The 27912-nt window shown below is 30.8% G+C and overlaps 2 protein-coding genes across 2 annotated transcripts; both read left to right on the forward strand.

Annotated features, from left to right (window-relative positions):
- Positions 1–3264: 3264 nt before the first annotated feature.
- LOC139848436 (uncharacterized) lies at positions 3265–5196 on the forward strand. Its single transcript, XM_071838170.1, has 2 exons — positions 3265–3881; positions 4173–5196. The coding sequence occupies exons 1-2, from the start codon at positions 3265–3267 to the stop codon at positions 5194–5196; spliced, it is 1641 nt and encodes a 546-aa protein (XP_071694271.1).
- Positions 5197–6098: 902 nt separating this feature from the next.
- Positions 6099–9249, forward strand: LOC139846894 (probable choline kinase 1). Its single transcript, XM_071836441.1, has 8 exons — positions 6099–6235; positions 6705–7128; positions 7261–7382; positions 7487–7679; positions 7971–8088; positions 8239–8286; positions 8665–8765; positions 8851–9249. Exons 2-8 carry the CDS (start codon positions 6772–6774, stop codon positions 9001–9003), a joined length of 1092 nt encoding a protein of 363 aa, XP_071692542.1. The 5' UTR covers positions 6099–6235; positions 6705–6771; the 3' UTR covers positions 9004–9249.
- The last annotated feature ends 18663 nt before the right edge of the window (positions 9250–27912 follow it).

Here is a 27912-nt window from a genome sequence, read left to right on the forward strand (position 1 = left end):
AACCCTAACTAAAAATCACAAACTCATAAATCATGTTATGGAAGTTTTACAAGTCAACCTACACATCAAATTGAAGCTAATGATGCTAGTAACACATTTAATACATGGACTTTTAACATCTAACAACATTTAAGCAACCAAAACTCAAGATCTAACAAGTCATTTTTCAAGTTCAAGCTAGTTACACTAAAACAACAAGATCGAGCATATAAATCATATATTCATGTTAGACTCGAGCCATAGACACTAACTAACACTTTTATAAGTCAAAAATATCAAGAACATAAAATCTAGTATTTTTAGAAAGTTACCCAAATGAGATGAAGTTGGTATGAATTCGAAGAGGAAGTTGTAAGGATTCCAAATATGTAATTTGTTTTGAAGAACGCTTGCTAGATCGGATTTAGATGATGAATTTTTGATTGAGGGTTTGAGATCATAAAGTTGAAAGTATCAAAAGGGTGAGGAGGTGAATGGGTGGAGGAGGAGATGGTTTGACTCCTTGACCTAATTGGTCAAGTTTGGCCATTTGGCACAAATAGTCCCTCGAGTTTAGAAGCGGCTGCGTAAATTACCTAAACGAAATATTTTTAAATACGCGTATTAACGGAAGATGTTATAATTATATAATGGTCCTTAAAATAATTAAACGGAAAGTAAACAAAAAAAGACGGGATACGTTTTTGACGAAAGTAAGTAAAATATTCGGGAATCGGAGTTTGAGAAAAATTCAATATACCTTAACATATACGAAGAAATAAATGTGTAAGTAACTAGAGGGGATGAATAGTTACTTATTATGATTTTTAAAACTTTTTCGATGATCAATAAGATTTGAACAATACTTGATCACGTTAATCAACTCAAACCAATGTGTGGTGTGTCTATGTTTGTAATAATGCGAAATGTAAAGTAAAGAACATAAACACAAGGATTTATAGTGGTTCGGGTGGATTTTAACTAATCCACCTTAATCCACTCCCCGTTTCACTAATCGGGATTTTTACTTCATTAAGCACCTTTCTTCAAATCCGGTGGAGATCCGATTTACAAGTCTTGTACTTCTCCTTAGACAACAAATCTAATCCTTCTATCCATTTGAAGGATTACCTCTAACTTAGATCAACTTGTCTTCACCTTGGACAAGTATTAATTCCCAATGAGATTAATCAACTCCCTAGTTCCCTTTAAGGAAGATGATAGTTAAGCTAGCATATGTTTCTAAATACAAAGTACAAAGACTCTCTCTTTACAGTGATGACAATCCTAAGACAATTATAAGGATTAATACAACACTATGTAAACTCACAAAGATTAGAATTTGAAAGTAAGTTTACAAAAACCCCTTTTATAATCTATGAGATTATAAAACTTTGCTTGCTAATCACAAACATATGTAGAAGTGTTATGTTCTTTTGATTCTCTGACGATTTTGAGTTGTAGCATGCAAGAGGTCCAAGTCTTCAAAGTTCTCCAAGCTTTGCTATTTATATGGAGAGATTAAAAAGTCAGCCACCTCTGCGGCTTGGAACACGGTCGACCGTAGGTCGACTGCACGCCGTCCAGTTTAAAAAACCTATCCATTGTATAGTCGTTTAAATCAGGTTTGGACATCACTCTTTGGACACTTTACTTCATTTAACACCTGTAAAAGATACTCAACATCCTATACAAGTACTATATGCATTAAATGTCAATTTATCTTGGATGTGTTGCCTTAATAGTGACTTATCATGCTCAAAGTGGATAGTCTAACATTCTTGGATACAAGCCATGATAATCATTTGAGGCAATCTCAGTTCTGTCGTAATCCTTTATTTGTAATTAACACATTTGTTAAATCTCTATTAGTTGGTCAACATGTCATTGATGACACAAACCCACTTTAATCACAAAGCATGCTAGTATTCAAATTTGAACTTGTTTGTAGTTAATTAAGTATGTTAATGATGTCTTGACAAATTAAGCAAGTAATAACAATTAAGCATGTTGCAAGACATCAAGTTAATCAAGTTTAAACTTATTCATAAACTTAATTTTAGACTTAAGCAAACCTATGTGTGTTAACGTTTCATTGTCTTTTTGGATTACTAAATTATGACATTTTAAGATTTATCCAAGTAACACAAGCATATATTGAAGTAGTCCAAATACTAGTTCCAACTTGTAGCAGATAACAAGACAAGGTTGATACATATACATATTAAGTAACTACTTAACACATAGTCAAATAATACACATGTACCAATAGCAAATAGTCAAGTAATGATTAGCAAGAGATCACTAAGTAATCTTAGAATAAAGAATATAGTGATGTACATGTTTAGATACATTTTAGATGTATGTCTAGATACATTTTAGATGTACATGTTTTTCTATAACACTTATGTGTTATCCTTAATCAAGGCTTAATCATCATTAAGGTGTCATTAGGAGTGATTAACCAAGATTAGTGTTTTAGTGACCAAAGATCCTTTGGAAATGAAGGAGGCAACTATCCTAAGCATGTGTGAACAAGTTTCATAAATTATAGATGCCCGAAAGTGGTCAAACATTTTTCAATCAAAATCTGAACATTAGGATTCTGCGGTCGACCCACGGTCAGCCGTGGAGTCGACCGTGCAACCCGGATTTCACAAATCTAGGTGCAAGTCTCTACGGTCTGACCCGCGATCGACCGTGGGTCTAGCCGTGTACCTCATTTTTCATTTTAAACTTTCTTTGATTTTGGTCTTTTGCTAGAGTAAGGGTGGATTAGTGAACTTGTTTATTTATGTCAAGATGTCTACCATCACCTTTAGTTATGTGCATATGTCATCATCAAAATACTTATTGTTATGGATTAAGATTAGTATAGTCATTAAGCATAATCTCATGTTAACCCACATTCTCCTCCAACAAAAGGTTTGCTTATTCGGTACCGTTTACGAAAATAATCATCCAGAAACGTGAGATTGTCGAAAAATTAATCATTATATAAAGCTCTTGCGCGGCTTTCGCGATCTCTATGTAAATATCTTCGAGGTGTTCTTGGTACGGGGACAACTTCTTCATCATCGCTTAACTCATCCAATGCCTCAAGTAATTCGAGTGCGCGAGTATCAGTTGTATCTGTGATCGTTAATAACACGTTTAGTTCGGGATCGAAATTTGGGTTATTTGGATTCAATTTTTTTTTTTTTATAAAAGATTGATAAAGAAAATAAAAGTTTGATAAAATGATATTGTATGTTAATAGAGTGAAAAAGATTGGTGATGTTAAAAATGAAATTGATTTTTAAGGTAGACTTCGAGAAAGCCTTTGATTCGATTAATTGGGATTATCTTCTTGAAGTGATGAAATGTATGGGGTTCGGTACCAAATGGTGTAAGTGGATTTCCTCGTGTCTTAAATCGGCTACAATCTCCATTCTCATAAACGGGTCTCCGACAAGTGAGTTTAATCTTAAAAGGGGCGTTCGCCAAGGTGATCCCTTATCACCTTTCCTTTTTATTATTGCAGCGGAGGGACTTAATATCCTAACGAAAAAGGCGGTTGAGAGAGGGATGTATAAAGGGGTGGAGGTGGGTAAAGATAAAGTCGTCATTTCTCATTTGCAATATGCGGATGATACGATTTTTTTTGGCGAATGGAGTAGACGTAATGCGCGAAATTTAATGTACTTGTTGGAATGTTTTGAACGGGCTTCGGGGTTGAAGGTTAACTATAATAAAAGTCAATTATTTGGGATAGGCATTAGTAATGATAACGTGGAAGCTCTTGCGTCTTGGTGTTCATGTCTTGCAGGTCGGTTGCCTTTCATGTATTTGGGTATTCCCGTGGGTAATAAGATGAAGAAATTGAATGATTGGTCCCCGGTGATCGAGAAATTTAACAAGAGGTTAGCGGACTGGAGAGCAAAAATGATTTCATTCGGTGGACGGTTAACTTTAGTTAAGTCGGTTCTCTCTAGCCTACCTCTCTATTACTTCTCGCTCTTTCGTGCCCCTACTTGTGTGCTAAATTCTCTCGAGAGTGTGAGACGGAAATTTTTTTGGGGCGGGACGGGTTCTAACTCTAAAATGTCATGGGTTAAGTGGGAAAAAATCCTTCTTCCTCACGAAGAAGGAGGTTTAAATATCATGTCCTTAAAAAGTAAAAATTTAGCTCTTCTTTGTAAGTGGTGGTGGAGGTTTAAAACCGAAACTAACACTTTGTGTGTCGCCGTAATTCGTAGCATTTATGGTTCTAATGGGGGTCTTGTGCTTGGAAACGGGCTTGTCCGAAAACCAAACGCTAGCCTTTGGAATTCTATTTGTGTTGCAGGAAATCATGTGGACGGGTTAGGGATTTCTTTCTCTAAGTCTTTCATACGCTTGCTCGGGGACGGGAAAAGCACCTCTTTTTGGAATGACATTTGGGTGGGGAACGCAAGCCTCAAAGACAAATTCAAAAGATTATACAGGCTCGAGATTGACAAAGATATCAACATCAGTAACAAAACCGAAGAATTTAAGGGAGATGGGCTCGGCAATTGGGCCTATCCACCTATGGGACGAACGAATAGTGAACTAACTGAATTGCGAGATACTGTTCGGAACTTGCAGCTGATCGAAGATAAAAAAGACTGTTGGAGCTGGAATCTCAATTCGAAGGGTACATATATGGTTAAGGACTGTTCGGTTCTAGTGGACAAAGTCATCCTACCACGTGCGGTTAATTCAATTGAGTCGTTGCGAAATGGTTTGGTTCCAAAAAAAGTAGAGGTGTTTATTTGGCGGGCGAGATTAGGTCGTATACCGGTAAGGTTCGAGTTAGATAAACGGGGCATCGATTTGAACAGCGTGAGATGTCCGATTTGTGATGGTGACATTGAGACGGTGGAACATATACTTTTTTCTTGTCAAATGGCCAAAGACATATGGGCGAAAGTCCTTAAATGGCGGGGGTATAATTCGGCTTTATTCGGGTATGAGGATATTTTTAATGGTACCTTCGGCTACGTAGCACATGATCACAAAAGGAACCAATGGCAAGCGGTTTGTTGGGTGGTTTGTTACATTATATGGAAGAATCGAAATGCAAAGGTGTTCAAGAATAAGCTCGAGACGGTCCCATCTTTATTTAGCGAGGTTCAAGTTCTTTCATACGATTGGATTTCACGACGTTGCAAGGGTCATATTATGGATTGGCTTCAATGGTTCTCACAACCTTAGTTTCTCTCTTTTGTTAGTTGCAATCTTTGCAATTAGCTTAGGGCGGTGTAATTTGTTTTCTCTATTTCTTTCGTGATGTATTGTGTTGTTAAGGTTGCTCAGTCAACCATGTACTACTCGTGATTGTTTAATATAAGTCCTTCTTGCTTTTCAAAAAAAAAAAAATATATAGAGTGAAAAAGAATAGGAAAAAATAAATAATATATTGCCGTTTGAGGACCGTTGGAAGTTTTTGTTTTTTACTAACGGCTACTTTTTCGTCCATAATTCTGATTCAAAAGCACGATTTAGAGCACGCATACCTAGGCGACTACCTGGGCAGCTCGCTGCCATCGGCACCTAGAGGGCGGATAGCTGGGCGGCCCCCGTGGGGTAACCGGCAGCTCGCTGCCATCGGCACCTAGAGGGCGGATAGCTGGGCGGCCCTCGTGGGGGGAACCGTTGGGATCACTCTTAGTTTCGTCAACTACTTCAAATGGTCAACGACTAACGGATGAAAAGCGACTGAGATAAATGGGGTTATAAATGGTCTAAGAAAGTCCGTTACTTCGGTTGCCGTTATTTTCGTTTCAACTACTTCAAATGGTCAACGACACGTGCTCCTTAATGATTGCTCCATGCATTTACACGGTTCAATTGTTTACGCTTCCCAACATTTCATCCCACGCAATTTTTGTCCAAAAATAAAAATGAAATGAGTTTTAATTAAAATAAAATGAAAAATACTCCGTAAAATAACAGAATCTTTACCTTCGTTTCTCAATCTTTTAAACGTTAAAGATACAAAATAGAAGAAAAATGAGGTAGATTCTTGGTCTATTGAGTCGCAATCACAGAAAATATATATACTATCATTCAAAATTCAAAATACAATATAATAATAAAATATTAATTGTTTTTAATTCAAATATGTTATTTTATATCTATAAATACTTATTGTTCTGCCATCTATTTGATCACAAAAGGGGTTAATTTCGTTCTGACGTTTCATTAAAGTCGCTGTCGATAATCATTCTGATTTTGGAATTAATCATCTGCGGTTAGTTTCTCTGATTCAATTCTCTAATCTTACCATATAGGTTTATTAAATTTTGTTGCTTTTTATTTATTGATCTTTATACGAATTTGGGTTTGAATTTTGATTCTTGAAGTCAAACATATGACTTCTTGAAGTTGAAATTGATGATTATTTGATTACCAATTTGACCCAACATTACTTGTAATTGAATTGAGGAATTTAATTAGTTTTCAATGCAGAATTGAAGTTATTCTAAAAATCTCTAGAATTATGTTAATTTTGATTTTTGATTGTTGATCTTGTGATGTTTGATCACAAAAAAGTCAAATGTTGTATTTTTCTGTGCTTTAAATAAGTCTTAATTGCAATGGTTATCTTAATCTTAATTATATACCATAAGTGATAATCAAACTCTGTTTTCTATAATTTTGCATTTTTTTATTAGGAAATTTTTGTTAATTTCTTGAATATAATTTACTAAATTTTGCAGCTAATCATCTGGAAAAGAATAAGTTTCTTTTTTTATTGCATTATTCATCTTTGGTCAACTCGACTCGATGGCTGTGAAGATCAACGGATTCATCGAAGGGACACAACCTGACGAACTAATGAAGCTACTGCTATCACTTGCTTCCAATTGGGGAGATGTTTACGATACAAACAAATTAAAAGTTGTTCATTTAAGTGGTGCTATGACTAATGTGGTTTATCGAATCACATGGCCTAAATATACTAATGGTACTGAAAATGATGAAAGGACGGTTTTGGTTCGGATCTATGGGGAAGGATCGGATATTTTTTTTGACCGGGAAGAAGAAATACGGACCTTTGAATCGATCTCGACCCATGGGCATGGCCCGCGACTTCTTGGACAGTTTCCTCAAGGCCGAGTAGAAGAATTCATTCATGCTAAGGTACAAACTTTATTAATTACTACTATATGACATCATGCTTTAAGATTGGAAAATATAGATATTTCCAGTTGTTATCTATATGCGCTAATACTCGTTTATATAAATAATAGTGATGAATTTTAATTGTTTTAGACACTTTCGGCTTGTGATCTTCGAGACCCAGAGATATCTGCACTGATTGCTGCCAAAATGAGGGAATTTCATAAACTTGATATGCCTGGCACTAAAAATGCTGTACTATGGCCAAGAATGAGGTACTTTCGTCATTAATGAAATATGAATATATAATTATAATAGTATATAGTAATTTATGAATATGTTGTCTGATTAGTGATTTACTGTTTGTTATAATTTACAGAAAGTGGGTGACGAAAGCTAGAAGTTTGTGCAGTCCTGAACAAGCGAAAGAATTTCAACTTGAAATTTTAGAAAATGAAATCGATAAACTGGAAAAGGAGTTGTCAAAAAGCCATCAAGATATTGTTTTTTGCCACAATGATTTACAATATGGAAATGTTATGATTGATGATACAAGAACCATCACCCTAATTGTAAGTTTTTACACTATAATAGCTTAATCTATCTCCATTAAGAATGTTTTTTGTCATTAATGCTCTGTTTGGTTCTTACAAGTATATAATATTTGAAATTATGGGTACCAACCAGTTTTAAAGCTTTTTGAGCCTATGATGATAAAAAGCTTGATTTTATATTTTTATGTATGGACCATCCAAAATGCATATTATGCTTGCTTTACAAATTTTGCATGATGACTTTAACATATGCCTATTTGTCTTTTGGGGAATATATTTAAAGAAATTGCTTTTAACCTTTTTTAACAGGATTACGAATATGCAAGCTACAACCCGGTTGCTTATGATCTTGCAAATCACTTTTGTGAATGGGCAGCAGATTATCACACTGATACTCCTCATGTTTTGGACTACAACAGGTACCCAGGTAATAAACTATTTTACATTTTGTGTTTTTTTTTTTTTTTATATAATTTTCCATACAAGTGGTATTTATTTTGTTATGTGTGCATGTCATCCATAGCAATATTGCTAATAATGCACTAATGCAACTGTTTTTTTTTTAACATATTTGCAGATTTGGAGGAGCGAAGAAGATTTGTACAGTCATATCTTAGCTCTGCAGGTTCGTAGAAAGGTTTTTTAATCTTTATTATTATTATTATTATTGAGAATGTAATTTTTATGTTATCTTATTCATGAAATTTGATCTGGTCAAAGCTGCAACATGCACAAGTCAATCTCTACATTTCTTACAAAGGAAGCATTTGAACAAGTCAAGTGTTTAGCTTTCTAAACAATTTATTGTTCCTGTCTTAAATTTTTGACACAATGTTTGCATGACTTGTTAAAGTCAAACAATCTTATCTACAAGTTGTAAAAAGTCAACTTTCTTGAAATTGACCGAAAACGATATCTAATAATAAAATAATGGTGAAATTGTTTTATTGATAGCAAAGATTTATTAAAATGATCAACATGTGTTGTTCATTGATGTTTACAGGAAACCAACCGCGTGATGATGAAGTAGATCTGCTTATTGAGGATGTTGAAAAATACACTCTTGCAAATCATCTCTTTTGGGGATTATGGGGATTAATCTCGGTACTTATTGCTAGTATATATTGTTTAATCTACATCTTATGTTCAAAAATTCGTTCTGATTTTTTATTTCTGTTGTTTTGATCAGGGCTATGTGACACGCATTGATTTTGATTACATAGAGTATGCTAGACAGAGGTTTGGCCAGTATTGGTTGAGGAAGCCACAACTCTTGAAGGGTAAAATGGGAATTTCACAAGAGGATTCCAAGATAGAGCAAGCGAATGGTGTTGCTACATGAAACGCGTATTAGTTCTAGTTACAAAAGTTGTATTAATAGTTAATAGGATGAATAATATAGAAAAGCTTTTTGCTTTGGCGAGCTGTTTAAAAGGACTGCGTAAAGGCATCCATCCATATATGATAGTGTAAGAAAGGAGTGTATTAGTAGTGTATATGTTCATTGTAATGAACTCATAATGCAAAGGGGAAAAAATGTTTTTGATAACTTCTTTGCTTAATATATGAAAGTTTGTAATTTATCTTTTTTCTTCTTATCATCTTCGATATTGTCTTATAATATATACACTAGTTTACTGGGCAGGTTGCTATCAATTAATACACAAGTAGTGTGTTTGTATAGATAGATACCATCAAGTACACATAATTGATGATTACTCATTATCCAAACATGTTCAATGGTGCCAAATGAAAGAATCTAAAAAATGCAACTCCATATGGTGACCACAAAAGAAACAATGTAACTATCGATGGATAGCTACAAATTTCTTGGTATGTAATAATAGGCAATTTGTGTTGAGAAATATAGTCTATTATGACAAAAGAAGGGAGGAAGGATAAACGGGTGACTAGCGCGCGCACACAGATAATATATTTAGATATTAGACATATAGTAAAATAAAAGGTAGATAAAGTGAAAGATATATTGAAGAATAACAAAAAGACATTCCTTTAGAAAAGTAGAAAACAGATCCAATGTTGTAGAAAGATGAATGAGTTTAAACTTTGAAAGTTTTATTCCATCATTTTATGGTGAAGTCCCTTTTTCTTGTGTAGATGCTTTGACCCATCAATGTTACAATTCCATGGTCAGAACTCAATGTTCCAAACATTCATGTTAGTATTTGAGTTACATGCAAAACATTATACATCGATCGATGATGGTTTTTTAAAATAGAGATGACGTTATGGTGTACTTATAAATTTATAACGTTCAACATAATGTGTCCGTGTATACAATAATACATAAATCACAATTCATTTGGCCTTGATATAATCAAATAGAAATTAGAAATCTTTAAGGGTGATCATATTTTAGGAGCCAAAACTAAACTGTGATTACTGATTGACAATAACTTTATTGTGGATAAAGCTTTATTTTAGAAAGTTCAATTTAGTTCAATTATTCTAATTTATATCGTGTGAAGTTTATTTCAACGAATAAAATGTTGTAAAGACATTTATGTTAGATGGTAACTTGATATTTTTGTGTTTGTAGTTAACTATTGTTTGTCAATTAAAATTTTGCACTCAACATATTTCGATATTAATTTGTGACACCAACTATGCCATTATTTCTAAAATCTAATGAACAAACTAATTAAAAGTACTACATCTTCATGTTTTTATTAATAATAAGGCGAAACTATATACTCCGTATTTTATTGTAAAAATAGAATTTTTTTTTTTGAAATTAGATTTTTTTAGAGTAATTACAGAAATGGTTTTTCAAATGAAATAATTACAGAAATAGAAACCGAACATTGAAACGCCGGTTTGTATATTTTGGGGCCAAACCGGCCTTTGAAACATCGGGTTGGCCACGTGTTCAATTCTCAGTCAAACCAGCAAATGAAACACCGGTTTGACTGTTTGACCGTAACTGTTTTCGCACCAACCGCCTTTTCATTTATTCTCTAACCCGTGACATAAATGCTGCGAATCAAATTTTGTCACGTGTTCAAACCGGCAATTGAAAGGCCGGTTTGAATCTTTATATATCCCGACCTCTGCTTCATCGGTTTGCATCACTCCATCAATCTCATTCAATTTTTTAACACACACACACGAATTTGCAATGGATCCCGCCCAACCTCGTGCAACTCCGCTCGACGAATCACTATTATTTTTGCAATCTCAAGGAACTCACCGAGTGTACAAGTTTTTTATGGGTGCTGTTCAAGATCCTGGTGTTCCTGATAGATCCGAAAAAGTTAAACCAAGACGATCAGATCGGGGTTTATGGCATCATATGGAAGGTCTGGCAGCTGCAGACGAGTTTATAGACCCACGGGTATACCGTTATATTCAACAAACGGGTTTAGGGCAGGTTTTCAAAATAGGATACCAACTATTGGATCACGCTCTTATTTCAGCGCTGGTTGAACGGTGGCGGCCGAAGACGCATACCTTCCACTTCCCAATTGGTAAAATATTTTTTTACCAAAATAATTTGTATTTAATTTAATTAGTATTTTAATTTAATTGATTAAATGTAAAAATATATATAGTTTGTATTTAAATTAATTTATATATATATATATATATATATATATATATATATATATATATATATTATTCTACATATAAATGTATAATTTATGTTTAATATATATAATTTGTATTTCTATTATTTATATTCGTATATATGTTTTACTATATATATTATTTAAATCGTAAATATATATATATATATATATATATATATATATATATATATATATATATATATATATTATATACGTATATATACATATATATTTGTATATATATATATATATATTCGTATATATGTTTTGCGTAGGAGAAGCAACGATAACGTTGCAAGATGTTCAAATTTTATGGGGTTTACCCATAAATGGAGATGTTGTGTCGGGTGTATGGAACGACAATGGTCTGATTTTGCTGGCCAATATTTAGGGATTGATGTTCCTCCTAGTAAAATAAAATCAAGACACATATTAATATATGCTTTATGCGCGGAGTTGAATGAGGCCGTTGGTGAGACTGATAGATCTCACTAACAACGGGATAGAGTTTATTTGTTAGCTGCCTTGTCATCCTTTCTATTCCCCGACGGTAATTCGACTAGTGCTCCGTTAAACTATGTGCATCACCTCATCAACTTTGAACGTTTGAGTTGGGAAAGTGCGGTGCTCGCACATGTATATAGAAATTTGTGTTGTACAGCTGAAAAGACAGACCAATCAGGCATAAATGGTGCAATGCTTTTAGTGCAACATTGGTTGTATGAAAGAATTCATAGTCTTGCGCCACGTCTTTTGCACGATATAGTTTTGACATCCAATGCTCCTTTGGATGGACCGTATGATGTGAGGTATATTATTTGTACTTTATATACTTCTAGTTACTTTTAGTTCTTTTGATTAGTTGTAACTATATAAGTTACTTTCATTCATGTAGGTGGTACGAACACCGGAGCTTCGAACTTACACCCACACATGTATTGAGCACGTGTCGCTCAACATTGTCGGCGATACGCCCTACTGAGGTATATAACGAGGATATATAAATTATATGTAGATATTAAATAAACTAATATCTTATTACGTTGTTGTAGTTTCTTTGGCTTCCGTATCGAACAATTATCAACCGTCTACCCGCTGAGTGTAGAGCTGATGTTAACTTGTAGACATACCGTGGCGCTATTTGTAACACCCTCAGACTGGGCTTAGCTGGAATTGACTATTTTGCCCTTATGTGTTATTATATGTTATTTTAATAATTATGTGTTTATAATTATGTAATTATATAGTTGAGACCAGTTCGTGACAAGGGTCATAGAACAGGTTTTTTTTATTTAAATTGGACCTCGTTTGGACCACTTAATGAGGTATTTCGTATTTTAGATAACTGACAAATACCCGTGAATGACACAGTGTAGGTTTCCCTCACATGAAGGAAACCCACCAGCCTTATATGGTTCTATTTCTTTCTTATTTTCCATTTTGAGAAAATTAACATCACACACATACGTACCATAACTTCACAAACCCTAATCTTCCAAACTCGTTCTTGATCTCGTTTTGTAACTGGAAATCATGTCTAGTGATTTCAATAACTCCACAAGGTAGTTTTAAACTGATTTCATGTGTTAATTTGAGTTAAAATTAGGTGATTTCATGAGTTTTTGGGTTAACGTGGGTTTTGAATCAAATCTTGATCTAAAAGTGTTTTTGATGTCAAATTGATGTTAGTAAATGTTTGTATATGAGTTATATATGTTCTCTAAGTGATTTGTAGTGTCAAAACAGTGCAAAAACGAGATTTGGGGCTCAAAATGACGAAAACAGCGACCTGGTGCTGATGAACAGCTCCCGTACGGTTGCAGGATGCTCCCGTACGGTTACAGGGTGTATCTGGATCATTTTTGAAATGCCCCGTCCTAATCCATCTGGACGAAGTCCATATCGATTACAAACGATTCACAATAGTTGATTACATCGCGAGGTACTTGACCTCTATATGATACATTTTACAAACATTGCATTCGTTTTTAAAAGACAAACTTGCTTTACATCAAAAGTTGACGGCATGCATACTATTTCATAATATATTCAACTATAATTGACTTAGTAATAATCTTGATGAACTCAACGACTCGAATGTAACGTCTTTTGAAATATGCCATGAATGACTCCAAGTAATATCTCTAATATGAGCAAATGCACAGCGGAAGATTTCTTTCATACCTGAGAATAAACATGCTTTCAAGTGTCAACCAAAAAGTTGGTGAGTTCATTAGTTTAACATAAATAATCATTTCCATCATTTTAATAGACCACAAGATTTTCATTTTCAGTTCTCATAAATATACATCCCATGCATAGAGACAAAAATAATCATTCATATGGATTGAACACCTGGTAACCGACGTTAACTTAATGCATAGAATATCCCCAAAACAGAACCTCTCGTCGGTATAATAATCTCGATGTACTAAAGCATTCGTACCCCGAATGGGACTTGTCAAGGTCCATAGATCTATCTTTAGGATTCGCGTCAATCAGGGGCCATTTCCCTAAATTCTTAGGTTACCAGACTTGAAGGGCGATATTCGGTTAATAATCCAACCATAGAATGTAATTTTAAGTACTTGTGTCTATTTTGTAAAACATTTATAAAAGCAGCGCATGTATTCTCAGTCCCAAAAATATATATTGCAAAAGTATTTAAAAAGGGAGCAAATGAAACTCACCTAATGTATTTTGTAGTAAAAATACATATGACTATATTGAACAATGCAGAGTTGGCCTCGGATTCACGAACCTATATCATTTGTGTATAAATTAATACATATCCTTGTAATCGAATATATATACATATATATTATTATTAGTGATAAAATTTTTATATTATTAATTTATATATCTCATTATCACTATATAGAAATATATTTTTGTTACGTTATATGTACCAAATATTTTATATGTGTATATTTCATTAGTTTGTTACAATAGTAATCATATTAGTACTAAATTAATATTAGTAGTGATTAAAATAATGATAATGATAATACTAGTGTTGATAATAATGATAATAATATTAATGATTTTATTAATAATGATAGTTTTAATGATAATTCCTATAATAATGATAATACCAGTAGTTTTTAATAATTTAAATAATTTAATAATAATGGTAATGAAAATTATACTTTTTGATATTAATACTTAGTACTTAGTAATACTAATTGTAACAACCTTATTACTTATGGTAATCTTTAACAGTGATACTTTTTTTAAAAAAAAAATAACGTTTCTAAAATGATACTAATACTAATGTTAATAGAAATGATAGTAACTTTTATTATTTTCATTATAATACCACTATTGATCCTCATAATACTTAATGACATTACTTAATAATAAAATGATAATAATATTAGTCATAGTACTTATGTTTACATAATAATAATGGTAAAACACATATTAGTCGCTAATAATAATAATAATAGTAATAATAATAATAATAATAACAATAACAATATTTCTAATTATAACTATAACCATACTAAATATAATGATAATATCAATAATACTTGATTGATAATAATAATAATACTAACAACAATAATAATATCAATACTTATTAATAACATATTTGATAATGATAATAATAATAATAATAATAATAATAATAATAATAATAATAATAATAATAATAATAATAATAATAATAATAATAATTAATAATAATAATAATAATAATGGAATAAAGAGGACTACCTAAAAAAAATGCCTTTCTAAAACAAAAATCTGTCACTAGTCGGGCTTGAACCTGTGACCCATCATTCACACATCAAACACACAAACCACTCCTCCAATTCGTAATTCCTGAAATTATATCCCTCCACTTTGTTTAAAACCCTTCAGTTATGTGTTATTCATCTTCCTCTCCTACCTTTCAAAAACAAAAACGAATCCATGACCTCTCAAGCTTATTATTTGTTACAAAATCAAACTTTGGATATAATATCCAACACCTAGACGATTATTTGGTATAAATTGGATTAACAAAAAAAATAAAAAATAAAAAAAAAACCCACTGTCGCAGCTCGCTGCTTTTAAAAAAAAAAATAATGTTCTTCGATTTTTAATGTGTTTTAGAAAAAAGTTATAACACGAATTTGGTTTCAATTGATTCATAAAAACTTTTTAAATCACTAATTTCCACTGAAACGATCTTATAAGCTTCAATTTAATTGATGAACACAGGGTTGACTATTTGTTTTGAAAGTTTGACTTCACAAATTCATAATCAATTGAAGGAATTAAGGAATGAAAAATTACAGATAGTTCGAGTATATGATTTCCAACAAGACTACATTATTACATTTTGACAAATCGTTCGAATTCGAATTTTTGCTAAAATGGGTGAAGAACAGAGAACCGATGGGTTTTTAATTTTTTTTCTTTAAGAAAAATAGCTGTACTCTTAATTTGTGTTAGAAACTGATTATCACAGTGACAAAGGTTTAGTAGATGGTTGTCTGCATCCTGGATTGATTCGACAACTACTCACAGGCCAAATAGAACACAAGAAAAAAAAAAAAAAAGTTGATTGTGATAATCTGATTTGTACCTTGTATCTATATATCACAGTACATGTATAACTGTTTCTATATACCGTATATATCTGTATTTAAGTTTGTATATCAATTGTTTATATAATCATATACCTGTATATATATATATATATATATATATATATATATATATATATATATATATATATATATATATATATATATATATAATTGTATTAATATTACACTTAATATTATAAATGGTAATAAAAGTAATAATTTAATAATAATAATAATAATAATAATAATAATAATATTAGAAATAGAAATAATAATACTAATATCATAATAATAACTAATTATAATTTTTACTACCGGTTTTAATAATAATGATATTAACAACGATAACATTAATGTTAATAATAATAATAATAATATAATATATCAATTGTGTTAAATCTCATACTTATGCATTACATAATAATATTACTAATACTGATTTTAGTGTTAATACTATTAATGATAATATAACAACTATACTTAAACTTGTAATTACATTTATTAATTATATAATATTTAATAATCATATCATTTATTATATGAATAAATCTATTGAATATTTAATATTTATAGATTTATAAATGTTACCATATAATAATTAGTAATAGAATTCATATATATATATATATATATATATATATATATATATATATATATATATATATATATATATATTCATTTTAATAGTATCTTTATTATTCTAAATATTATTTTACATTTTTAATTTCAATTGATTAAGCGTACTTTATTAATTTAAAGTATTATCTGTACATATATATATATATATATATATATATATATATATATATATATATATATATATATATATATATATATATATGTATATATATAAAAATATAATTACATATTTATTTATACGTAATTGTTCGTGAATCGTCGGGAATGGTCAAAGTTCAAATTAAATGTATAACCACAGTTTAAAATTTTTAGATTCAATTGAATAGACTTTGCTTATCGTGTCGAATTCGTGTAAAGATTAAGTTTAAATTTGGTCAGAAATTTCCGGGTCATCACAATTTTGGATGCAACTGGGCGGTTACAGGTGTAACCGGGTGGTTGCAGGTGCAACCGGGCGGTTGCAGGTGCAACCGGGCGGTTGCAGTCTGTCAGCTTTTTGGAAAACTTGTTTTGGCCGTAACTTTCAAACCGTAACTCCGTTTTTGATGAATCAAATATCGTTGGAAACGTAATGAAGTGTACTTTCCAATGGTAAGGTTTTAAAGTAATAAATCAGACTTTATTTTGGGTCAAAAAGACACGATATCTTGTATGCTTCGTTTTACACACGTATAAGGGCTGTTTTCGCATGGACACTTATGTAGCCTTGTCAAATAATGAATGTAGAGTTATATAATGTGGTTTATAGTATTAATTGATGATTATAATTGATTGGAGAAGTATATTAACTCAGTATATGATGTTCTCAGGTGTTAAAGGAACGGAGAAGACTCAGTAACATTAGACCACTGAGTTCTTGCTGGTAATCGGTGAGTGGGACTATCCTTATGGAGCAAGTTCTCGAAATGCTGATGAAGCAACAAAAACTATAAACGACCTTAATAGTAAAAAGTTTGATGATAAAGAATAGTGTATTGGCAAAGCTCAGAGAAGTTTTGAAACTGGAAAACGGATTGAGCAAAGTATGAAGGAGTGTAACAGACTGAAACCCGGGCTAGTTGTAAGTGGACTATTTTTGCCCTTAGGGTTTGTGCTTAATCCTAAGTGCTTTTTATTTTAATTATTTTATTAGTGTTTTATTACAATTGTGTTGTGACCAGTTTGTGACAAGGGTCCCAGAACAGGTTTGTTTATTTCATCTGGATAATTATACTGTGAATTGAGTAGCAGGGACTATCGGTAGACTCAGGCCCGATCAGCTGAGAGTCGTGTGCTCATACAAGCCGCCGATCCTCGTATTGTCTTATTGTATGCTAGTTGGTAGTTATCAAGTGTTGTTGTTAGTATATAGCTTGTGTGTGGCTTAAGCTATATCTGTTAGATAGATTCCATTCACTTAGCGGTGCGCTAATCCCCCACATATTCTCCCCTTGCAGGTTTAGGTACTGCTAGTCGGGATGGGTGCTGTGGCAGAAGACATGTTTGACAACCCTACTCTGATGTGGACTTTTGTTTAAATCATGTTTTGTAATAACGTAACACCGTTGTGTAAACTTAAACTTAATTACTCAGATTAATGTAATGTCGTGACTTATATTGTGTTTATTATTAAAGTCTTCCGCTGTGTATAAAAAAAATGACACTTGTAATACATCATAAAAGAAACTATTTTAGTTTCTAAATTCTGAACATTTGAGTTTAAAATAGGAATATTTTTGAAGTAGTGTCGGGAACTGAAGCATGAGTTAGTATAATATAGTGACACTTGATCAACGTGATTATATTATAGTAAGTCATGCTGAGTTTCTAAATGGAACTTGATGATTCACATATCATAACGTCATCATGTGCCATGTTACACGACTCATGTATTCTACTTAAACTCTAAAAATATCAAGAAAATACTTTTCTTGATGACTCGGTCTTTCCCGGAGTATTATGGTAATTTGACAAATCAAAATTTATGCCATTATGATTTCCTTCTTAGAACATTTACCATGTTCATTCCGAAATTCATACCTACGAATTCTAGACCATTAATTGCTTGACTTGAAGTCGGGAAGAGGAAACAAAAGCACGAAGCTCCGAAATAGGAATTGGAGTATAAATAGTAGCAAATAAGAGAGAGCATTAACTGTGGATGTCGATTATTATAGAAAGACATAAGCAGGGACTTTGAAATATAAGGGAAGATATAAAGCCCAACAACAACCCAGAAATTACAAATCATATATATCAATGCATATAGCAATATAAAGACACGAGAGAACTAAAAACACTATAAAACCAAGAGTATAGTAGAAGTAAATAGATTCTTCCGGCGATAGATGAAAAAGAAGAATAACAGATATGAAAGTTAGGAATATATCAAGAAGCAGAACTGGATGAAGCATATTGACGAATACTTTAAAATATGAGTTGAGGGAGAAAGAATAGAAGGTGTGAGTTGTAAGGAAGCTAAGGAGGTGGATTTATAGTGAAATATCCGACAGAGAAATCGAGATGGATTATCATATTAAATCGAAGAGGATCATAATTTCCTTAATCGCCGAAGAATTAAATCCAATATAGATTACAAAGATTTTCATTAAATGCGGAGATTAATTGTGATGACGTCAAAAGATATGACGAATCACTATAATCTTATTTCATTCATTTATGATAACTTCCCTCATACGCTTCGAGTAATCGAATTATTTGATCCATACTTCTTAAACATGATAAAACTCTATAATTTTCATAATAACAATCTCATTGTTAGCCATGACGACCTCTATCAAATTTCGGGGACGAAATTTCTTTAACGGGTAGGTACTGTGACGACCTGGGAATTTTCGACCAAATTTAAACTAAATCTTTATATGATTTTGACACGATAAGAAAAGTCTGTTAGGTTGAGTCTCAAGAATTTTGAACTGTTTCATATATGCATTTGACTTTCGACCGTTCTCGACGATTCACGAACAAATAATTATAAATAGATATGTGTGTATGTATATATAAATAAAAATTCGAAATATAATTTGAAGTATTATATGTTGTTGTTATTAAAAATTAATAAAATAAAAATGGGATATTATAATAATTATTATTTAAAATATATCTCTATATATAAATAAAGTATATTAAAAATAAATATTAAATGATTATAATACTCGTTTGATGTTTCTATTGATATTAAGCAAGTTAAATTCAAACTTATGTAATTTTAAAATAAACGGTGATACGAAAATGAGTTCTATAAATTTTAGGCTTATTAAAAATGTATTTAGGAACTATTTGTTAAGTTTTAACACTTTTTATATTTCACCCAGAATTGAGAGGGACAGTTGATGTACTTTTTATTTAACAAATTAGGGATCGAATTTTATACCATAATGACCAAAATAAATAAATATAGATATTTAAAATTTTGGGATTTTTAGGAACACTTTTATACGCTAACTGTTTAGCAAAGGACATGATATAGCAACCTATTAAAATCGTGGGTAGATGAAGTTAAATTTGAATGGCTGCTTCACTGTACTCACTATTTTCACTTTCGATTAAATGCAATCATTTGATTCTTATAATTATTATTATAGTACTACTTTAAATTATTAAAATGGATCGTGCATCCACCCGTGAATGATTGAAAACCCATGTTTTTCTAAAATATGATTACTGTTATTGTGTTAATTATCATATCTAATATCTATATCTATATTCAGTTATATGTATGAGATGCCTTACATAAACCCACATACACAAAATCAACACCATCTCTTTCATTTTTTTTACTTTCTTCTACTTTGTGAAACAAACACGACAACAATCCAATTACTTCCTGAATCCATAACATGAACGGCTATTTCAACTCAATACCGTGATTACTTATTCCTACTAGTTCCGGTTATAACCATTAAAACGACCCATGATGTTCTACATTTTTCTGGTTGCTGCTGCAATAACGATTAGTGAATCACCATACCAACATCATACTGCTATGCTACTGTGTAAGTTACTATTTCTATCCGGATTACAAATGAAACCATCGAATATATAATATTACAACTGCTATTATCTTCGGTTTATACTTACTTTAAACACCACGAAAACACTACAAAAACCACAATCCCTTATCTGATAAATCGAACAGCTATTGTAGACCATTATCATCTTCAAACTATCATCACGTGCATTTTTGTTATTGGTTTCTATTTTCCGGTTTCATCGAACCAAAACACAAACACATTCGCACCACCCTTCTTTATTTTTCTGCTTTGCTATTATTCCTCATATCATTTTAAATAATTTCTGTTGCTTTTCTATGGGCCAAGTTACAGCTGGTCTAGTTAGGTAAGTGATTGAAACAAACGAAATATACAAATCAAATATTACAGCGAGAATGACATTTTATTTCCATCTGGTATCCTTCATTATTTGTCTGTTATTATATTGATAATGGATGATGACGTGAGAATGATTCTGTTACATTATTTCCAATATAAACGAAACCCTTTATACATTTACTAGATGGGCTGCTAAACGGGTTTTGATCTATTGAACTATGGACTTCCTTTAAACGAATTGGATTATACAACTTGGGCCACGACTGCAAGCCCATCATACTGTTTTCTGGATTCGTTGTCAACGCATATACACTTGTTTCAAAACTATGATGATAATAATCATAGGCGTAAGTGATTTGATTTGATGATGATGACGTATAAATTATGATTTTATGCGACCGTAATCGTGATTAGAAGGATGATGAAGATCGAATCTTAATTAGATGATGAGAAGCATGATGACGATGATAAACGTTAATGGTGACTAGTGATACTCGATGATATTGATGAAGATTGTGATTATTATGGGCTTTGGTCAATTTAATTTAGAAAGAAGAAGATGAAACAGACAAACGGGTTATATATTTATGTATGTGAATTAACTCAGAAATTAAGGAATAGAAGAGTGGCTGAGTGTTGTTTGGGGTGAACGAGAGGTCGCGGGTTCGAGCCCCAGTTGTGGCATATTTTTTTAGAAAAAGAAGAAGAAAGGGAAACAGGAAGAAATATAAATAAAAGTATCAAATTAATTAGAAATGAAATAGACAGAGTTTTGGTTAAGGATGATATCAGGTTAGCGGGATGTCGCGGGTTCAAAAACGGACTTGGGCATTTTTTTTTAGGACTACTTCTTTGAGGTAGTTATTTATTTATTTACTTATCATTATTATTATTCTTATCATTAATATCATTATAGTTATTAAAATAAATGTTAGTAATATTATTATTAGTAAAATCATTATTTTTATAGTTATTATTATTAGTAGTAGTATTATCATTATCATTATTATTTTCATTATTATTATTATTATTATTATTATTATTATTATTATTATTATTATTATTATTATTATTATTATTATTATTATTATTATTATTATTATTATAATAATAATAATAATTATTATTATTATTATTATTATTAATATTACTACTTTTACATTAACAATATTATTATAACAAATAAATATTTTCTATATAAGTATATATGTATTCCAACTACCATAATATTACATATAATTGTATATATAAAGATTATTTATATAAATATTTATATATAACAAATTATTGATTTTAAATATAATATTAAACTATATAAATATTAACTATTTTAAATATGTATAAATTAAATATATAAGATATATAATTTAAGATATAATATATGAATTTATTTGATTACGATTATGTTTGTTAATATATACATAATTGATATAGGTTCGGGAATCCGAGGTCAACCCTACTTTTATTCAATGCCGTCATATGTATTTTTACTACAAAATACAGTATTGTGAGTTTCATTTGCTCCCTTTTTAAATGCTTTTGCAATATATATTTTTGGGACTGAGAATACATGTGCTGCTTTTATAAATGTTTTACGAAATAGACAAAAGTAATCGAAACTACATTATATGGTTGAATGATCGAAGCCGAATATGCCCCTTTTGCTTGGTAGCCTAAGAATTATTAAACCGATCGACTAATTGACGCGAATCCTAAAGATAGATCTATTGGGCCTAACAAACCCCATCCGTTGTAGCGGATGCTTTAGTACTTCGATCTTTTTTTATCATGTCCGATGGATGTCCTGGAATGATAGGGGATATTCTTATATGCATCTTGTTAATGTCGGTTACCAGGTGTTCAATCGATATGAATGATTTTTGCATGCACGATATTTATGAGAAATGAAAAATGAAATTCTTGTGGTCTATTAAAATGATGAAAATGATCGATTATGATAAACTAATGAACTCACCAACCTTTTAGTTGACACTTTAAAGCATGTTTATTCTCAGGATTGAAAGAAATCTTCTGATGTGCATTTGCTCATTTTAAAGATATTACTTGGAATCATTCATGGCATATTTCAAAAGACGTTGCATTCAAGTCGTTAAGTTCAGTAAAGATTATGATTAAGTAAATGACAGATTAGATCATTTATAGTTGGATATTATGAAGTGGTATGCATGCCTGTCAACTTTCGATGAAATAAAAGTTTGTCTTTCAAAACGAATGTAATGTTTGTAAAATGTATCATATATAGGTCAAATACCTCGCAATGTAATCATATATTATTGTATTCGTTCTTATGGATTAGGACGGGTCTTTACATGTGGTATCAGAGCGGTGGTCTTAGCGAACCAGGTCTGCATTAGTGTGTCTAACTGATAGTCGTTAGGATACATTAGTGAGTCTGGACTTCGACGGTGTCTGCATGTCAAAAGTTTTGCTTATCATTTTTGTCGGAAATTGCATGCTTATCATTCTTAGTCTAGACATATCTTATTGCATTGATTGCATGAATAGTGTATAGACAAAATTCATATCTTAGCGTATCTGCTAATTCATATCTTAGCGTATCTGTTACTGTAAACTTTGCCTGACATATTCCGTAAATTCCTCCGCAATTTACGAAATCTTTTGCTCTATATATATATATATATATATATATATATATATATATATATATATATATATATAGAGAGAGAGAGAGAGAGAGAGAGAGAGAGAGAGAGATATTCAATGTAATTAGAATACCATTCGATAGCCGGAAAATCATTTCATAACGAAAAATTCTTTATTCAACCGTACGAAATGGAATTCGTCATTAGTTCAAGTCCCTCGGATTCCGAAATGAAATCTGATAAGGCTAAAAAGGAACATATATTTCATAGCATTATTCCCCAAGAAAGACAAGATTTTAGTTGCAATTGTTCCATTTTCAAGTAATAATCGGTTATATTAAATAAGTGCGAAGACAAAAGGCGAAAACGAAGATTTGAAGACGCAAAGGTCCAAAAAGCTCAAAAGTACAAGATACAATCAAAAAGGTTCAAATTATTGATGAAGAACGTCTAAAAATGACAAGAGTACAAGTTACAAAACGCAAAGTACAAGATATTAAATTATACGAAAGGACGTTCGAAAATCCGGAACCGGGACATGAACCAACTCTCAACGCTCGACGCAACGGTGTAAAAATTACGAGTCAACTATGCACAAGAATAAAATATAATATTTAAATAATTCATAATAAGAATAATATTAAATAATAAAAAGTTGTTAATTGAGCATAGTTCAGGGGTCGTAAATGAAAATTCAATTTCTAATTTGCCTATAAAAGAGATATTACGTTCGATGATGAAAAGGAGAGAATTTTTTCTCCGATCTTTTTTTTTCTTCTATCAATTATCAATATCAATTATCAATATCTATATTCTATATCTCTATCATAATGTTAATGTAATAAGATATAACAATAATCTTAATTTTAAGTTTAAATTATGATAATAATAAGATTTATGATAGAGATCATTTGAGTGTGTAAGTCGAAATTCTGTCCGTGTAACGCTACGCTATTTTTAATCATTGTAAGTTATGTTCAATCTTTTTACATTAATGTCTCGTAGCTAAGTTATTATTATGCTTATTTGAGCCGAAGTAATCGTGATGTTGGGCTAAAATATTAAGACGGGGTAATTGGGCTTTGTACCATAATTGGGGTTTGAACAAAAGAACGACACTTGTGGAAATTGAACTATGGGCTATTAATAGATGGGGGGTATTGTCTAATTGAGTGACAACTCATTGGAGTCTGTCGAACCTATCTTCAAATTAATTAACCTAATAATTAATAATGATTATGGTTGTCCTATTTAGTGATGTTCATATGGAATCTGTTATAATCATTTAATTAATCAATTGGGTTGGGTAATTGATTATTCATTCTGATCAAGTGGATGAATTAATATTCATAAACTAATTAAAACAGGGGTGAATTACATACAGTGATAACTGGTGTAATTGTTGACAGAAGTGATAACTGCGTCACAGTTTAAATCCTTAATCAGTTGGAATATTTGACTTCGGGTATAAGGGTAATTTGACGAGGATACTCGCACTTTATATTTATGACCGATGGACTATTATGGACAAAAACCAGATAGACGTATCAAATAAACCAGGACAAAGGACAATTAACCCATGGTAATAAATTAAAATCAACACGTCAAACATCATGATTACGGAAGTTTAAATAAGCATAATTCTTTTATTATATTTCTCATCGTATCTTTATTTACTGTCATTTTATTACTCGCAATTTTATTTACTGTCATTTTATTTATTGTCATTATTTTACGCACTTTAATTATCGTCATTTATCTTTACGCTTAAAATATAGAATCGACAAACCGGTCATTAAACGGTAAAACCCCCCCTTTTATAATATTACTACTTATATAATTATATATATTTTGTATAAATATAGTTATTAAAAATATAGTAAGTATCACCAGCTCCCTGTGGAACGAACCGGACTTACTAAAAACTACACTACTCTACGATTAGGTACACTGCCTATAGTGTTGTAGCAAGGTTTAGGTATATCCCATCCGTAAATTAATAAAACTTGTGTCATATTTTGTAGTATTTCCTAGTAAAAATAATACTATTTCGTACCCTCACGCTACATCATCAAGTTTTTGGCGCCGCTGCCGGGGAGCGCTAAAACGCTATATTTTTAATTATAATAATATTGAAATAAAATATAATAATATAATAATATTGAAATAGAATATAATAATATAAAAATATTTAAGAATCAAAAATTTACGTAAATGTTAAAAAAAAAGTCGTATTTATTAAATACTTCAGGGGTATATTATGTAACTTATAATTAATAATTGCTATCATGTCGCTTTCATGTGAATAGTAAATTAATTAATTTATTTTCATTTACTATTCATGAATAGTAAATGAATTTAAAAAAAAAAAAAAAAAGAAGTTTTAAAAAATTATAATTATAAAAAAATTATTAATTTGTAAAAAAAAAATCGTTTTTTTTAAAAAAAAAAAAAAAAAAAAAAAAAAAAAAAAAACGAAAAAAAAAAAAAAAAAAAATCGTTTTTTTTAAAAAGAAAAAAAAAGCGTTTTAAAAAAAAAAAAAAAAAAAAAAAATTTGTAAAAAAAAAAAAAAAAAAAATCGTTTTTTTTAAAAAAAAAAAAAAAAAAAAAAAAAAAATAAAAAAGAAAAAAAAAAAAAAATATATGTATTTTTAAGACTTTGTTAAATAGTTAAGTTTTAAAAGTTTCTTTATTTTTATTTTAGTTTATAAAAATATAAGTTTTAATTTTAATATCTTTTATTTAATTAAAAAACAGAAAAATAGAAAAAAAAAAAAAAAGAAAAAGAAAAACGCGTAAAAACAAAAGCTGTCAACTGAATTCCTGAACCCCGCGACTCGCGGAGTTTTCCTCTTTATTTGCCGCGACTCGCGGAGGCCTTCTGACACACGGACAAAAACCCTAATCACGGGTTATTTTTAATTATTATTATTATTAAAACCTAATTATTATTATTATTATTATTAGTTTTAAGTTTTATTTTTATTTATGTATTTAGTTTAAATAAGTTTTTATTAAATTGTAAAATTAATAGTTTTATTAAATAAATAATATAAAATAATATTTTTATAAAAATTGTACTTTTTACAACTTTTTGTATATTTTTATATTTTGTACCTTTTTAATCGTTGTAGCGTAACTTTTGTATTTTTAGCTCATATTTAATTTTAAACTTAGTTTTTGCTATAGTTATTTTTACTCCTAGATTTTTAGGCTTTGCCGTAGAATTCCTTAAGTGCTTTTTCTTTAGACTAAGAATTAGGTGCTTTAGAATTTTGTGACGCCTTTTTAAGTTTTAGTTTCTTTTTAAGTTATTTCCATTTGGAATTTAGTTTTTCCTTGTAAGCTTTAATATTTTTAGACACCTTTTACTATGTATCAATTATCATTCCAATTAGTAATTTCAATTTGCGATTATAATTTTAAGTTAGTTGTAGTAATAAGGTTAAATTAGTTAAGTATTTTTAAGTTTTGATAAGTTTCTTTTATTTTTCCGTCACCTTTTATTTTTCAACCATTTTTTATTTTTCGACATTTTTCGGCGCGCAATCTATTTCTCTCTTATTTCTCGCCATTCTAGTTTTTAGGACTTAGAATTTTTTTTCTACTTCTTCTCTAAATTTCTTAAAATTACGAAAATTTATTTTAAGTGGTTAAATTGATAGACATCAAAATTTTCTGGTTCGTAGTAATAGTTGGATTTGTACGTGGACCGGGTTATTGGAGCCAAACAGTCCTCAATTATATTGAGACCAAACGAATCCTGCCCCTCTGCTGCATCTTTTGGCTATTCGAAACGTGGGCAAAATCAGAAAAGTCTATTAATTGGATAACTTATTATAATTTTTCTTTCCTTTTTAAAACTAATAGGATATTCTGTGAATGCACCGAGCAAGACGTTCATCACCTTTTGTACGTTCACCACCTGTAACTCGATCAAGACATCGTTTAACAAATATCCCCACACTTGATTTTTCTTTAGAATCGTCATCTAGTCAACCAAGTACTCCAATTCAAATTTCCGATAATCCATCTTTTGAACCCGGTTTCACAACTAAGAACCCGGAAGATATTCAAGGACAATTCCAAGATCCTGAACCCCAAACCGTTAAATCAGAATCCTCTAGTGATTCGGATACAACAAATCCAATCATGGAAAATCTAGAACCTCTAAGTATGGAAGAACGAATGAGAGCTAAGCGCACTGGCCAAGGTCACGCCATTATTAAACCAGAAGTTAATGCTCCAGATTATGAAATTAAAGGACAAATTCTACACATGGTAACTAATCAGTGCCAATATAGTGGTACGCCGAATGAAGACCCAAACGAACATCTTCGTACGTTTAATAGGATCTGTACACTATTCAAAATCCGAGAAGTGGAAGACGAACAAATCTATCTCATGTTATTTCCCTGGACTTTAAAGGGAGAAGCCAAAGATTGGTTAGAATCGTTACCTGAAGGGGCGATTGACACATGGGATG

Source organism: Rutidosis leptorrhynchoides, chromosome 5 (genome assembly GCF_046630445.1).
Source record: "Rutidosis leptorrhynchoides isolate AG116_Rl617_1_P2 chromosome 5, CSIRO_AGI_Rlap_v1, whole genome shotgun sequence".
In the NCBI taxonomy this organism is placed as follows: Eukaryota; Viridiplantae; Streptophyta; class Magnoliopsida; order Asterales; family Asteraceae; genus Rutidosis; species Rutidosis leptorrhynchoides.

Coding starts and splice junctions, on each gene's coding strand:
- LOC139848436 (XM_071838170.1), top strand. CDS start 3,265: ATGAAATTGATTTTTAAGGTAGACTTCGAGAAAGCCTTTGATTCGATT. Junction 3,882..4,172: donor ATCGAGAAATTTAACAAGAG/GTTAGCGGACTG, acceptor GTGGTGGTGGAG/GTTTAAAACCGAAACTAACA.
- LOC139846894 (XM_071836441.1), top strand. CDS start 6,772: ATGGCTGTGAAGATCAACGGATTCATCGAAGGGACACAACCTGACGAA. Junction 7,680..7,970: donor CAAGAACCATCACCCTAATT/GTAAGTTTTTAC, acceptor CTTTTTTAACAG/GATTACGAATATGCAAGCTA. Junction 8,766..8,850: donor GATTATGGGGATTAATCTCG/GTACTTATTGCT, acceptor TGTTTTGATCAG/GGCTATGTGACACGCATTGA.